Raw genomic sequence first — 16,932 nt, 5'->3', positions numbered from 1 at the left:
GGATGCTTCAGATTCCTCCACCACAGAACACAGAGCAGCCACTCCCCATTTGATTCAGCCATTTTGAACAGTTGCTCCGTTTAGATGTTGGATGATCGCTCCATACGTGGTGGTCACTTCTAATGGCTTCCATAAAGAAAACGATGTTGATCGATGATGTTTGCTGCACAATGTTGAGTGATGCAGGTTTCTCTGAGTCTCCCGCTCTGCCCAGTGCCCACCCACGTACAAATGCTCTTTTTCTTTCTTCACAAATGTAACAATATGAAAACTCTGGCTGTGTCTTGAGAACAGATAAGGCTGCATTTGCTGCACTAGTAGCGAATGATAGCCTACCCTTACTCCCCCCTCGTCTTTCCTAAAGTGGTTGCGAGTGCACAGCAGTGTTGCGTCCTATGAGACTAGTTGATTATGGGGTCAGATATCCACAGCCTCTGATGTCTACCCAGTGTGTGGGAATGCCCAGCCCAGTGCTGTTCCTCTCTACATCACTGACCTAAACTCCCTCACCCAGGAGAAAAGCAAATATTGCTTTATCCACGCGTCAACTGCCATCACCCTCGGATGGACTCATGCACAGTTGCCACTGTGAATTACACTGTTTGTTTCTATGTTTTTTAGCTGTGGCCAAAAGGGGAGGGGGGACGGGGGACTCTAAAAGCCCAGATATTAGTTTTCTATTACCCAAATTTAGGGCTGATGTATTTGTTTTTCCATTACGTTACAGTACAGTATGCAGGGTCTTTGAAGCATTTAAAACCATTTTTGGGCACATTGTAAACACGCAGAAACAGCGGTCGCTATGCCCTGGTAAATGCCATTCAGATGTGGAACCTTTTTCCTCTGTTGTCATCTGTGAGATGTTATCTTACTGTTGTTAGCATATGACTCTGTCATGTGGCCGGTGTCTTAAACCTGACATCATCCCTGGTAATGTATTGCCTTGGGCAACAACAGTCAAGTATTACTAAGTCACAGGCCAAGTCTATTAGAATATTATGTTTTCTTTGTGCGTACCCTCGACAGCTTCAACATTTGCTCTTCTCTCTGTGTTAGTAGCTATTCTAGATAGATAGATAGATAGATTTCTCAGCATGCAACAATTTAAATGTTTACTATTTCACTGTATAAAATCCTTGAAGTTTGATCTGCACTTCTGCAGACAGAATTAGTCAACCATCAGGTACACTGTGAGACCCCTACTGTAGAATGGCTTTATATGCTGACATATACAGTGAGACCTACTGTAGAATGGCTTTATATGCTGACATATACAGTGGCAGTAATCTGAAATGATCCATTTGAGGCGGCTGACGTATAAGTGTATAATATTTCTCTGTGTTTGTTAACGTCACATTTGTCATTATGTTTTTCCAAGTTATGCTGTTGCGTGGCTAGAGTTGATGTAGTGTTTAAACCACCCACATCTTGAATAACTTTTCCTTGTATTACAGTAAATCATATCTGAATGTTGCCCCCTGTTTTCCTCAACAATTTTTCTCACATTGTTTACTATTTGAAAGAAAAAAATGATTTTAAATATGGCAACAGTGGCTGAAACATTCCAACTGGACCGAATCATTTGGACTGTTTTGACAGTGTGACGAGTCCAAGGTGTCCAGCAGGACAGCATTAGCTGTGGTGCAGGCCAGAGTCACAGAGGTTTAGTCCAAGGTGTCCAGCAGGACAGCATTAGCTGTGGTGCAGGCCAGAGTCACAGAGGTTTAGTCCAAGGTGTCCAGCAGGACAGCATTAGCTGTGGTGCAGGCCAGAGTCACAGAGGTTTAGTCCAAGGTGTCCAGCAGGACAGCATTAGCTGTGCTGCAGGCCAGAGTCACAGAGGATCCATTAGCTGTGGTGCAGGCCAGGCCAGAGTCACAGAGGATCCATTAGCTGTGGTGCAGGCCAGAGTCACAGAGGATCCATTAGCTGTGGTGCAGGCCAGAGTCACAGAGGATCCATTAGCTGTGGTGCAGGCCAGAGTCACAGAGGTTTCATTAGCTGTGGTGCAGGCCAGAGTCACAGAGGTTTCATTAGCTGTGGTGCAGGCCAGAGTCACAGAGGATCCATTAGCTGTGGTGCAGGCCAGAGTCACAGAGGATCCATTAGCTGTGGTGCAGGCCAGAGTCACAGAGGTTTCATTAGTTGTGGTGCAGGCCAGAGTCACAGAGGTTTCCGTGCGTCTGCCTGCTTTACAGCTTAACCCCACTAAGATCTGCAACAGACCAGGCAACGTCAGTGTCTTTCCTTCCTGCAGGCAGCCTCTTAAAAGGACCAAAGCCGTACGTGTCAGTGTGTGAAAGTGGTCCCATTCCAAACGGAGCTTTGAACAGTAATCAAAAGAGGAAGCAGCGTGAGACCAAATGTGTAACTCATATCTCCTTCTCTCTTGCTCATAGTCTGTCTATCCCTCTCTCAAAACTCCTTGTCTTTATTTATCTTGCTCTGACTGCCATTATCAGTGTGAGAAGTAGAGTTAGGGTGCATTCGTGTGTGTGTGTGTGTGTGTGTGTGTGTGTGTGTGTGTGTGCGCGAGTGCGTGTGTGTGTGTGTGTGTGTGTGTGTGTGTGCACGCGCGCCTGTGTGCGTATTTGTTTTTGAGTTTGTCAGCATTTCTGTACATGTTTTGTAGTGGGGCTCATTGCAATTCAGTTGCCCCAGTTTAACACTTAAACTGTCTAGACACCTTCATGCAGACCCAGGTCTGGATACCAGACGTTCTTATTCTCCGTCTGACACACACACACACACACACACACACACACACACACACACACACACACACACACACACACACACACACACACACTGTCCAACGGCACCTGCTTTCTGCCCCTTGGACCACATACTCTCCTCTCCTTCCTGTTAACTGGCCTTGTAAATCAGTACAGACCCAGTCTAATGGAAAAAGACAAAGCACCATTACAACTGAGACAGGTTTAACACCGCTCCTGTCCTTACTGGCTACTGGTTACTGACCTGATGCCTTGTGTGGCCTTTGGTGAAGCTGTTAAACCCAGCAAACTGAAATATGCGCTGTTAAGTCCTCCAACCCTTCATCTGCTCTGTATTATTAATTCCAAACCCTCTTAGGGGTGGAGCAACAGTTGTTTTCATCTTTATTTATCTAGGGAACATTGGTTGAACTTACTTGTTTCCAGCAACACTGGTGTCTTTCCAGTGCAACCACTGCCTTTTACTGTCTTGTTCAAGGACACCTCATTGGATGCTGTTGAGAGACTCTATTTCTCCATGATACCATAAACACTCTTCTTCTTTCGGCTAATTCCTATCAGGGTTCTGCGTGTCACCATAAACACCAAACAAATCATAAGATCTTGGAATACGTTATCTATATTCCTCTCCAGCATGTGTATCCTGTCACACTTCCCAGTTCCCACTACCACACACCACAGCAGTGATATAGACCCTAAATGTCTTCTCTCTCCATTTCTTCCAGTTGGAGCTGCAGTCATGCTGCATGTTCCTGCCCAATGACAGCCTCCCCTCACCGAGCACCATCGTCTGTGGAGACATTCCGGGAACGGTCCGCAGCTGGTACCACAGTCAGGCCTCCATGCCGGGGACTCTGGTGGTCTGCCTGCCCCAGATCAGTGTCCTCAGCGCTGGGCACAGGTATATGGAACCCCTGCAAGAGCTCCCCTTCGTGGTCTCCAGACCTATCCTAGAGGAAGGTACGTTCTCCCATTGCGCTGACCGCCAATTAGATTAGAGTCGTCTGAGGTGTGTTGCACTTTGCTTCATCTCAACATATCTTACAGAGGCATAATGGCTTACCTGGCGTTGCATTGATGACTAAAATTAAAATGAATAAATAATACGAACTACAGTACGATGAAAAACAATGTTTGTGACATCCTTTGGATAATGGTATGGTCTTCTCACTGAGGAGAAAATTAAAGCGATCTAATACAGCAGGCAGTTGCCAACTTTATTCTGAACTGCAAAATTAATGATATTATTCCAACAGCAATAGGCTCCATCATGTGAATTCATTATTATTATGAGCTTTTTGGAAGGCTGAGCAAACCCATGACCTAGTAGTCCTCATTTACCATGACAAAAGACAAACAAACTAAAGTAGAGAGACTTTGGAGAGATAGATCTTGCACATGTGGCCTACACACCTGGTGGAGTTGACATAACTAACACTTAGACTGTCGCTCAGTATTTACCCTACAGAAGAAGAAAGACTTGGGGCACCCTTCTCTTTTTTTTCTCTTTTCCCTCTTTCTCTCTCTCTCCCCCTCTCTGCCGGCTCTGAGATGACATCAGCAGCGGGCATGTGCACGTTTCAGGAAGGACGGAGGGAGAAAAAGCAAAACGACAGCAAAAACAGTGACATCAGCGGCCTTGTCAGTGTTAGCGTTAAAATTAACAACCCGTGCTTTTTAGTAATTCATTCCTCTCCTTTGAAAAAGCTCTTCATCTCTCATGTTTAATGCTCTGGATCAAAGCGTGCTGGCCACGGCGCGAGGGAAATGTGCTCTTCATGGCCCCGTGCTAGCGAACAAGCTCCCAACTCAGCTTGCCCCTCTTTCTCTCTCTCTCTCTCTCTCTCTCTCTCTCTCTCTCTCTCTCCAGCCCCCCCTCTCTCTCTTTATTTCTCTTTCTCATTCTTTTTTCTTTTCCTCTCTCACACTCTTTCCCTCCCTCCCTCACTGCTACAACTCCCACCAGGGTGGGCAACTCTAAATCAAGAGCTTCCCGTCAGGCAGTTTGTCTCAGACAGACAGATTTGGAATAGACCCTGATTCCTAGTGTCTTTTGATGGGGATCCCTGCCTTGCTCACTGGGTGCAGAAGCTCATTTCGGGGAAAGACTACCACTCCTCGTTCACAGCCGCTTTCATGTTTTCCATAAAGCTGCTGCACGCCGTGTAATTGGCTTTGATTTGAAAGGTTGAGACTTCAGTGGAAAGGATGATTGAGTTGACTTAGAGCTTTTGATAATGACTATGATTGATTTGTGGTCATGGGTTATTTTTAGCCCACTGTATTTTAACTCTGCCCTCACTCTCTCCTCTCCCGCTTTTCCTTTCCTGACATCATTGCTTCTCTCAATCTGCTTCTCCATCTGCCTCCCTGCTCTTTCTCTGTATTTCCTCATTCCTCCACTCCTGTCTCACTCTTTACCCGTGTATATCTCTCCTCTCCTCTCCTGATCCCCCTTTTAATACTGTCCTCTTTCCCCCCACTTATTATATATCTTCTCCCCCCACCCCATTTCTGTCTCCATTAGGTGATGCGTTTCCATGGACGATAAGCCTGAGTCAGTTCAGTGTGTACACTCTGCTGGGTCAGCAGTGCAGCCTGAGCCTGCTGGAGCCCATGGGCTGTACCTCCACGCTGGCCGTCACCTCCCACAAGCTGCAGACCCCCGTGGCAGGGGCCGCCGAGGGACGCCACTCTTTCGTCGTGTGTCTGCACGTTGATCTGCAGCCAGTCTACGTCAAATGCTCCAACCCACAGGTTAGTTGGATGTCACGGAAGTACGCAAGTCAGTGAATCAGATGTGCTGACGCATTGAATGACATTGTCAGTATCCAGCCTAAAACACAGTCTGTTTCCTTAAGCTGTAAGTCAGGGACTTCTATTTATCATGTCACAGGGTGACAAATCCTGAAGCTACACCATAAACACTGTATAATGGAATGACTAATATGACCCAATGAACCCTTGAGTATTCTATTGGGATATTGGTGCATTTTCTGATTCAAAGGTGTATGCCCCAATAATTTGTATGAAGTATATCAAATAGCGATTCCATGTGCCCACAAAATCATTTATGAATACAAAGTCAATTGATCCAAAATGTCCAAAAACAGTTACATTCTGTATTCTGTTTACCAGCTTACAGAAACAGCTGTGTTGTGAGCTAGGCATTTTATTAGCCAATTGCCAGTTAACGGGCAATTATGGGCACTGTATTTTGCCCGTAAACCTCAAGTTTAGCGAGCATATACAGTTAATATACGGTAATATACAGGTGTGATGGTACAATTCGGGAGTTTACCAGAGTTTGTTGGAAAGTTTAACGGGAGTTTCCTGTAATATACACATCCGTATTCCATGCTTTTTGCGCAGTGGTACTTTGGGTACTTTATCACAGATGCACTGTGCTGTTCCTGCATTTATCCCGTTTCTTAAAGAATAATTGATCTACTCCATGCAGGGGTGTCGCGTGTCAAAAAGAACAGAAAGTGGTCCGCCCAGACGAGTGATACTGTAGTGTATTTCTACAAGACGAGTGATAATGTAGTGTATTTCTACAAGTTATCAATAGATCCACGAGCGTACAGTACACCGTTATGTTGTAGTCTACATCATCAGCTTTTATGGCTGTTAGGGGTTAAGTGTCAGTTTGACACGTAGACCAGAGCAGGGAGGCCAACCGGTGACCTTCTGGTTACCAGGGGGCCTCTAAGCTACAGTCCTCCTAAAGGATTATTAGAGAATCACTTGCCTGCAATGTCTCACAAAGTTCTTCCATTCCATTCCTTTACATTCTTCCATTTCCCTGTATGAACATTTACATACAATGATAGATTTATAGCCACAAGTCTAAAATGTGTGTATGAGTGCATTGCGATTCCACGTTTATTTCTTATTTTTTATATCATCCATCTATCATTGAACCACATTAACCAAGACATCCCTAATGGGCATGTCATTATATCCCAAAAATGACCCCAAATTGTACATAATACATAATTTGTTTAATTTAAAATAAATAGCTCTATAACAAGCCATTTTCATGATTTCATTTATTTGTCATTATAGGGCTTTAAGGGATAGTTCAGATTTTTTTAACTTAAAAAACTTATATATATAAAAGCTATATGAAATACTTGCCATTAATATAATGGTTGCAACTGTATTAATTGATTGCCCGAGTCCCGTGGTGGGAGTTCTGCTCTGGTTTTGGTCAATATTAAGTAGTTCCGGTCATTTTGTGGGGGGCACTGGGGCCACGCAGTAAAAGTTAATTAAGTCACCAAACTAATATAATTTGTATGGTTGACCTATTTCTAAAATATGAGCGCAACTTTCGTTCAACTTTGACCCCTCTATCACATGGAACAATTTTTTGGGCGTCGTGATATGGACACAAAAAACATAGTTCCTTGTGATAGAGGGGTAAAAAATTAACGAAAGTTGTATAGGTCAACAATACAAATGACGTTAGTTTTGTGGATTCATTTACTTTTACTGCGTGGCCCCCTGTGACCCCTGAACTACTTAATATTTCACCAAAACCAGAGCAGAACTCCCACCACGGGACTCGGGGCAATCAATTAATACAGTTGCAACAACTATGTTAATGGCAAGTATTTCATACAGTTTAAGTTTAAAAAAAAAACTGAACTATCTCTTTAAGTGGAGTTTAAGCCGTGAAACACCTGCATCATGATGCAACACTAACAGTATTTCATACATGAGGCAGTTCTTCATCTCTGTTGCCCCTCATGGACCGTTGTGGAAACACTGAAACACACAGATCCCTGCCAGGGCCTATGGCCAGGGCCCACCCCACTGAAACACACAGATCCCTGCCAGGGCCTATGGCCAGGGCCCACCCCGCTGCATTCCAGCCTCATTGTCATCTTGTTGATGTAGATTGTCACACAGATAAACAACCTGCCTCATCCTCAGACATAACTTGAGTTGCAACAAAGTTGGGGAACATTTCCCTGTTTGTTTTGGTCACTGAGCTTCGAGTGAAAGCGGGGAGGGAATTCCAAGATTCATCGTGTTTGTTTTTGCGGGGAAGTTCTTCTTTCTAGCACGAGCCTGATGTAACGGGACAGATTGGATACGGAACATGTTTGCCTCCTGATTAAGGCCTTTGTGTTGTTTTTCAACGCTCCGTTACAACCCCATAATCACATCTACATGTACCATTACACATATGTCTTTTTCTGTATTGAATTAGCTGTATTGGATAAGGTCCTCTGTAAACATTTAATTGGCCGACCTTTTGAGTGGTCACGTTCTTAAGTGACTCCTACCACAGTGACGAGCCATGGCCACATTCAGTGGAATTGGTACCAGAAACAAATGAAAAGCCTTAATGTGCTAGTGGTGAAAGCTTTCCCAGAGAAGAGGAGAGAGTTGATTGTTTATGGGGGGAATTATTCACTGCTTTGTTCCCTGTTTTTCTCATTCAGAAAGACTATCTGTGCCTGGTAAAGCTATAAGAAGGCTTATCGTGACTTTATAATGAGTGATAATTATCTCCGCCAAGGCCGGAAGGCCGAAGGCGAGGGATTATGTTTTCACGCCCGTGAGTCTGTCTGTTTGTCAATCCCTCCGTCTGTAAACAGCTAATCTCGGGCACCACAGGACCGATCGGCATGAAACTTTCATGCAGACTCCTGGGAGGCCGAGGAGGCACGTCGGTCCAAAATCTTCCAAATTGGCCTGTTACAGTGCCACCATTATGGCAATGTTTGCAACAAAAATCGGCACACATAGATTTTCATATTCCATTCCAAATGGCTCCATTTTTCTAAAATAAATCCCAAATCATGAACGCAGTGCCACACATCCCCACTAGGTCAAGGAAGAACTATCACACAACCTTTTTCAAATGCTGGCACTATAACAGATCATAACACATCATCATAACACACATGGGTATGCAACCCAGCCAGGTGGGGATCTGCGTTCAGAGGAAAGCAGAAAATGAGCACACAGCTCCCTTCTCTCTCTCCTCTTCTCTCTCTTCTCTAATCCCTCCCTCTCTCTTTCACAGTTAATTCCCAACAGGAGTTGGGTTATAAGCTAATAGCAATTAGAGGCAGCTCTGTAAGAACTGCTGCCAGAGGGTGCAGAACGAAAAAGGGGGACCTCACACCACTGAACCCTTCTTCTAATTAGCCCTGCTATTTGTGGGAATGTATGTGGGGATGTCAAAAGAGCTGCACAGTTGCTACACAGTCAGTGCCACCAACACAGGAGGTTTGCCATGTGCATACCATGGGCCTGGGAACGAAGAGGGACCTGGTGGGAGACGAAGAGAAAAGAGAGGATGGATAGAAAACAGAGAGAATGGTTTAAAGACATATATGCTAAAAGAAAGGTAAGGAGGAACAAGTACGTAGGTATTTAGGAAGAAGTGTGAAACAAGCGCATGCAGGCTCAGAAGAAGGAATGAGAAAGGAGACCACCAGCTTTGTTGCATGTTTGTGACAGACGCTAACGTCATCCCAGACCAGAACACCCAAGGTGAACTGTCACATCACAGAGTAGAACACACATGTATGCACGTGTGCGCGCACACACACATACACACACACACCCGCGCGCACTGAGCGTGCGCGTGCACGCTCAGTCGCACACACAGTCGTCTTGTCAATGGCTTGCACACATGCTTTGTTGAAACACATGAACTCACTCACACATACACACACAATACTTTGTGGCAACAACGTTGGTTGATTAATGACTGTATAACGCAGCAGTCCTTATTGCTTTGGAACAGTCTGGAGTGACACGGCAAACCATGGCATACCACAACTGTGGTAGCAGAGGAGGACAGTCTTTTACTTACTCCTTTGATATACAGTGCTGCAATATAATAAATGATCATGTAATTATGTGTAAACTAAATTAATCTATTGTAATGACTTTATGTCATAAACTAAATTATACTGTGGTGAATGGAAAACATGAACTCTGCACATGGAACAGGCCCCGAGTGCAGTGCTTCTAGGGCAGCACATACTTTGAGGGCAGCAACCAAATACTGCAATCTGTCCAGCATCGATACGTGCATGTGAAATGTGAATGCGTGTGTGCGTGATGGCCGATTACTGGGAGGAGTGTGTAGAAGGACAAGGTCAGGCGCTGCCCTCCAGCATTATCAGGAACATCTTGAAAATAACAGCCACTGACGCACGAGCACACGCACACACACACACACACACACACACAAAATCCGGCTTTGACACGTAACCATTGAGCATTCCACAAATACACACACACGTGCACTCAAAATGAGCAGCCAAACAAAGTGGACAGCATGTCAGTTATGTGTGGGTTTTTAAACATCGCACCGTGTAGATAGACACGCGAGCTCTGGCCATGTTGCACGCTAACGTGTCTCTCATCTGTGTGTTTTATGAATGATTGTGGAAGCCTCTGTTCAGTCTCCAGTTCTCACTACTGCAGCTCTGCTGATCTGCACAAACCTCAGTGGAGATGACAGGTCCTTGGAGAACGCAGGCCTCCAAATGTTCTGCTCACTGCTCAGTAACACTGCAGTGTGTATTGTGTGTGCATGAGTTCATGCAAGAAGTGTGTGGGTGGTGTGTGCGCGTGCGCGCCGGGTGCATCCATGTGTAACAGTGCTGGAAGCGGGGCCCAATCTGCTCGCTGACCTGACCTGGCAGCAGTAGCTCATCTGGAGAGAACAACTGACCATACTTTGTACTGTCACCAAGCTGGGATAGATGAGCAGGAAAAAGAGAGATGGGAGGGAGTGAGAGGCTGGGGGAAAGGGATTGACAGTGGAAGATGAGGAGACAGGGGGAAGAAAGGAGAATAAATAAGTGTGTGTGTGTGTGTGTGTGTGTGTGTGTGTGTGTGTGTGTGTGTGTGTGTGTGTGTGGGGGGGGGGGGGGGGGGGGGGGGTGCGGGGCGGGCAGGATGATCAGTCCTTTTTAATTTAATCTAATTTAATTTAACCGATAATTATGGAAGTTAACTAAAGTATGGTTCTTTGAAATCCGCACTACCTATCAAGGAGTATGAAACAATACAAATGGAGGCAGTGCATAACTATATGGAGAAGCTCTGGCTATCAGGAAGAATGAAACAGAGCTATTTCTGTAACATTGACATTCAGAAGCACATGTTCAGTATGAGTCCTGTTAGTTCCCCTATCTGCTGTGTGCCATACCATGTAAAACTGTCCGCCCTGGACTACACATCCTCTTCACAGCTCTCTTCCTGCTTGCATTTGGAACCATATGAGAGCAGTGGCTGCATTGGAAAGTCATCCTACTTTCTAATGTTGGAATGAAACCCAACTGACAGAAGACAAAAGAGGACATGTCACCAGACTCCTTCCCTCCCAACTGCATCCTCGGTCTCTGTCTCTTTTTATCCTTTGTACTCCCCCCCCCCCCCCCCCCCCCCCCCTTACTTACTACATCCCCCCTTCCTTTTTCAGTTTTTTCTTAAACCCTTCTCTCCCCCTTTATTCTCTCATCCTATCCCCCCCTTACTCTGTCTTCTTCCACATCTGCTGCTGAGTGCAGTAGGCCTTGTTGTGCTTGGTTGGACATCCAGGCCCCAGACAGACACTCGTACAGTAGAGAGAGGGGAGTGTGGAGCCGTGCCTGGCCTGCCGTCAGTGCGGGTCGGCTGGGTATGGCAGGCAGCTGTTGGCCCCGTCTCTGGACGGTTGCTGGAGCAGCATTAGCAGCTCTTACTGGACATGTTTGAAATGGACCAGCTGTAATGTATTGTCGAGCCCCTCCTGCAATATGTGAGCGTGTTTGTTTGTGTGCATGTATGTATGTGTGCGTGCGTGTGTGTGGGGGTGTAGTGGGGGGGTCCCTTGGCCAGGGAAGAGAAGCATTTGGAATCCAGAAATTAGCTCATTGTAAAGGAGCGCCTCTCTCTCTCCCCCCCTCTCTTTCGCCCCTCTCTCCTCTGTGTCTCTCATCCTCTTGAGTGAATGCATGAAGAACAGAAAGCATCACATCAAATTCCCCCACTCTCCCCTCATGTTTTCCACTCCTTGTGTTTTTGGCTTTGTTGTTTGAAGTTGTTCTTTTCATGTGAACAGATGATAAATAGTAGAGAATACTTTGCCGCCGAGCCTTCAGTTCAGTTTTTCCCCAAGCCGTGGTGAGCTTTTCAGGGGAAACTAATGACACCACTTTACTTGGTGAAAGTTTGTTGTTAGGGAAATGCGGACACATTTGTGTGTGTGTGTGTGTGTGTGTGTGTGTGTGTGTGTGTGTGTGTGTGTGTGTGTGTGTGTGTGTGTGTGTGTGTGTGTGTGTGTGTGTGTGTGTGTGTGTGTGTGTGTGTGTGTGTGTGTGTGTGTGTGTGTGTGTGTGTGTGTGTGTGTGTGTGTGTGTGTGTGTGTGTGTGTGTGTGTGTGTGTGTGTGTGTGTGTGCGTGTGTGCGTGCGTGCGTGCGTGCGTGCGTGCGCGCGCGCGTGCGTGTGTTTGTGAGCACACACTGTCATTTCAACATTGTATGAAAGCAATGAAACCATGACAGGAGTATTGTTTATGCCCACTTACACACACACACACACATACTGTACACACACTCACCTGTCAGGCTTGCATTATTATGGATCCCACCACAGCTCAAGGCAAACCCTGCTGTGATTGACCAGTAGTCGCTGTGCTTGACAGTTCTCGTTTTTGCAACTATATGCCTAACCCTATCCTCAGTTAAACTATACCTAGACTATAAGTTAACCAGACGGGTCTGGATTCATAATCACGCATCGGGCTCAGGCCTGAGGCCTGCCTGGAAGTCTAGTCGGAGGGAGAGACAGAAAGGTCGAGCTCTGTTCTTCTCACTGTTGTTAATTATCCCCTCTTGTTATGGCCCTGCACTGAAACAAGAGAGGTGAGGTTGAGATGGTTTAGACATGTGGAGAGGAGGGGCGAGGGGTACACTTACTGTACATTGGGAGAAGGATGTGGAAGATGGAGTTGCCAGAGGAAGGCCAACGAGGAGCTTCATGGTTGAGGTGAGAGAGGACTGGCTGGAGTGACCGAGGAAGATGCAAAGAACAGAAGCAGATGGAAACAAATGATCCGCCACCACTGATGGGAATTGCTGTAGCTGAAAGAAGACTCTATTACCTTTGCACTAATTGGCTGTGCTGCCAGGCAACTCAATATCTCTTAATCTAATAGGAGACTTCCAAGATGAAAGCTGTTTACATTGGTGCCCCCGATGGCGTTTCCTCTGACGCCATCCTTTTGGCCAATTTCCAAGTGTAAGTAGCAATATGGAGCCGCTAGCAGGAGTAGGGGTAGTAGCAAAGTTTGAAGCAAACTCAAACTTTACTACTAGCCACCTTCATTCTTGGAATATGAGAAAACGTTCAATTCTTTGTGGGGTTTCTTCTTTTTATGATAGATTAATGTAGTGCATGAGGTGTGGTCAGACAATGAAACAATTAAATCAATGGTGGCGAGGGAGCACTGTGAAAAATGCTAGAAAAGAGCAAAAACTGATGTCATCTGTTGATAAGGAACCGTGGTTTATTTCCAATGAGGGTAGAACTGGACAAGTACAGTAAATCTGATGACAGCTTTCGTCAATTGAGAGAATATCAAACGTGAAAATGACCTCACATTAGCATTCGGACTTGACTTGCCAAAGCAATTAAAGCAGGGGACATTTTCCAGGGAATTTGGAAGTTCTACTGGGAGGTTCAAAGTCTCCAGGTTTTCTTATGTATGACAGTGATTTAATTAAAGTATAATACCATAGTGACGGCAGACTGCTGGGCGAGCGCTGGTGTGGGGGGTCAGATCAACACATGGAATGAATTCTGTACTGGCCATATGGAGCGTGTCTTGTCTTGAGTGTACAGGGTTTGATGAGGTCAGATCAACATATGGAATGTCAGACCAGGTCAGCTCCATATATGGAGATCTAAGGGTGGCAGCGGGGGCAGCCAGGCCGATGGCAGAGACTATGTTTTGCACCCTGTCTGTCCGTCCATCCGTGCATGCGTGTGTGTGTGTGTGTGTGTGTGTGTGTGTGTGTCCGTCTTTCTGTGAGCAGCTAATCTCTGGGACCGTTGGCCCAATCGATGTGAAAGTGTGCATGCACACTCCCTGGATGCCAAAGCAAACCAGTACACAGTATCTCTAGGCTATAGTCATTAAACCAAACGTTTCATTTTTCATAATCCATCCTGATTGACTATGGTTGACAAGTAAAGTATTCAAGAGAGGATTGTTTTGAACAATCAGGTACTCTGACGGGGAGCCCCTGACATGATGATACTGTATGTTTGTCGAATGTCGGTCCAATGTAGGTGTGAGATGTAGCGTGTGTATATAATGTGTGTGTGTGTGTGTGTGTGTGTGTGTGTGTGTATATATATACATATATATATATATATATATATATATATATATATATATACACATAGTATATATAATTTAGTACATATTTTGATGTATGCAGTCCAACCAAGACAAAGGATTGATGCATGCAAGATTTCAACCAGATGTAGCCTCACACAAAAATGTCAGTTCCTCCTCAGATGTTTCCTCATAGCAAATCTTGAAACTTTGGCGAGAATCATGAGCACCCCGTTCCTAATTATTTCAACATACTTTTCAGCGTTCACAAAAATCTGTCTCTCTCTATCTATCTCTCTCTCTCTCTCTCTCTCCCCCTGCAGGTGCAGCTGCTGTATGAGCTCTTCCTCAGTTGGACGTCTACGTGGGCGCGGCTCCAGAAGCGCGGCATCCTCCGTCAGACCTCCAGTATCCCAGAACCCCCTGCTGGCGCCGCTCCGTCGTCCCCGGTGCGCAGCAGTGCAGGCACAGTCCCCCCGGACACCAGCACCTGCAGCCCCTCCGCTGAGTTTGGCTCCCCCACCGAGGTCAGACACGCACGCACGTGCACACACACACGCACGCACGCACAGACACGCACGCACGCACAGACACGCACAAACACACACACTCACGCACGTGCACACACACGCACAAACATGCACGCACGCATGCACGCACACACAGTACAGTTTATATACCGGTATATAAACTATATAACAATATACCTGCTGTCTATATGTTGCTATAAATATATACACACAGGGCTCGATCGTGTGCCATTCTTTATCCGCAAGTAATAAACATTTTCCGTGAATTACGCATTTACGCATTTATTCCATATATATGGATTATGGATAATAGATCTCTTAAAGGGAATGGCACCTGGCACACTGATTGGTTTAAGTTGCGTAACGCCCAAACCACACCTATGCATAATGCAATGGGTAGCGGAGGTGTTTTAAGGATTTAGGTGGTGGCACAAGATAGCATTTTGTATGGACGCCTGGAACGCCTTGTATCGCTTTTTTTCATTGCTTTTATTCATTCCTTCTGTATTTTGTTTTAGTGGTTTGTTCCTTTGTTCATTCAGTTATTTGTTGGCTTTTTCTGACGGAAGAGTTATTTCTGGACTTGCGTATTCAATCACACGTACTGTAGCAGCCTCTTTTATTTATTCATTGTTCATTTAGTTTGTTTAGTGGTTCGTTAATTGGTTCTTTGAGTCATTCATTTGTTTTTCTCTCCTCATGACTACGGCTTGGTTTTGCTTACTTTTTATTTAGTTTATCACACATATCCGCTCCGTCTAGTGTTTGCCGTCATTGTCCGATAGATCCCACTCTGTTGGGATTTGGCGCCTTCATGTTACGTTATTTGTTTGTTTCAAATGAGAGCACAGACAGTAACAATAAGCCAAACCAACGCCCGTCATACTGCAACGCTGTGGATAAAGTATCTCATTTTAACCCAAGGTACTGTGAGTCATACAGCAACACATGTTGTTTAACCCATTCTGACCGGGCACCCATTTTGGTGTTAGCATCATGTTATGCTTTACCTATTGAAAAATAGCAGATCTACAAGCTCATATCGCGCCACCGAGTGGCGCGATACGAGCTTGTAGGTCTGCTATTTTTGAAAAATTCGAAGAACGACTGACATTTTTAGAATCTGATCTCAGGTCAGAATGGGTTAATCAGACCAGTGTGTGTCCCGTGGAAACCTCGTATGAATCTGATCTCAGGTCAGAATGGGTTAAGCCTTTGTTGTATACATGTTCCCCACTGCTGATTTATGATTTTAAGAGCAAATATTGTTTTTCGTTTTGAGTGTTAGTGCTAACACATGTCTCATGTCCAAAGAAAAGCATATATTCTGCTTTATTTGGGTAGCCTCTTTTTTCAGAGCTGGAAAACTCTGTCAGGCTTCGTGTGTCGTTGTTTTAATTCTTCATCATAACAGATAGTCCAGATACAGTATAGCCTGATCACCATTTGATTGGTATAAGCTGGAGCTTGATTGAGTATAAACCTGCTCCTTAATTTGGAGAAAACAATAACCTGTATTTACATTTTTCAGTCAGATAAAATATCAGATTTGACCCGGGGAGGAGGTAAGCGCACAGGGCTGCGTGCCGTGCGGTTGTGTGAATGCCAGTGGAAAACTTACAGTCTGGAGTGTTTAGGGAGGAACAACAAGAGGGCTGATGTTATTTTTCCTCCCCTTTTCTGCGTGGTGTTTATCCCAAGCTGAGGCACTGTGGCACTTTCATCCCCCGCCCTCATCTAGTAGCAGCAGCTAGCCACGGGTCCATGGAAGATTAGGGCCCTTTGACCTCCAGAGGCCTGTGTGTGTGTGTGTGTGTGTGTGTGTGTGTGTGTGTGTGTGTGTGTGTGTGTGTGTGTGTGTGTGTGTGTGTGTGTGTGTGTGTGTGTGTGTGTGTGTGTGTGTGTGTGTGTGTGTGTGTGTGTGTGTGTGTGTGTGTGTGGTATATGCATTTGGGTGTGATATGGATGACGAATCAAGAAGATTTAATTTGTCACTCACTCGGGTAGAAGCAGGGAAGTGTTGGTGCAGTATCATGTACACAAGACTGCATCAGCAAGCAGCAGAACCATATGTGACCGAATACAGCGCTTAGTGCCACTTGGTTACTTTTCAGCTCTTTGTAGATTCTGAAAGTACAGAATGTAAACTCTCAAATGATGTGTCATATGTCAGGCAAAGTACTAATTTGAATATTAAACCTGAAATCAAGAAGCTGAGAAAAAGCCTTCTAAAAACACACACACACACACACACACACACACACACACACACACTTCTGGCACTCTGGCAGTGGGTGTGAC

General features: G+C 45.3%; 1 protein-coding gene across 2 annotated transcripts in view; it reads left to right on the top strand.

Moving 5' to 3' along the window:
* Nucleotides 1-16,932, top strand: part of vps13b (vacuolar protein sorting 13 homolog B) — a 445,793-nt gene that overhangs the window by 208,699 nt on the left and 220,162 nt on the right. For both annotated transcript variants that reach the window (XM_080768430.1, XM_080768431.1), the window contains exons 23-25: nt 3,461-3,695; nt 5,263-5,492; nt 14,425-14,628. In XM_080768430.1, the coding sequence (XP_080624556.1) occupies nt 3,461-3,695; nt 5,263-5,492; nt 14,425-14,628 (669 nt within the window). The remainder of the gene's footprint in view (nt 1-3,460; nt 3,696-5,262; nt 5,493-14,424; nt 14,629-16,932) is intronic.

Source organism: Protomyctophum bolini (assembly GCF_963924005.1).
Source record: "Protomyctophum bolini genome assembly, chromosome: 7".
Lineage (NCBI taxonomy): Eukaryota > Metazoa > Chordata > Actinopteri > Myctophiformes > Myctophidae > Protomyctophum > Protomyctophum bolini.
Note: the sequence above shows the minus strand (reverse complement) of the source record. Positions and strands in the feature narration are given on the sequence as shown.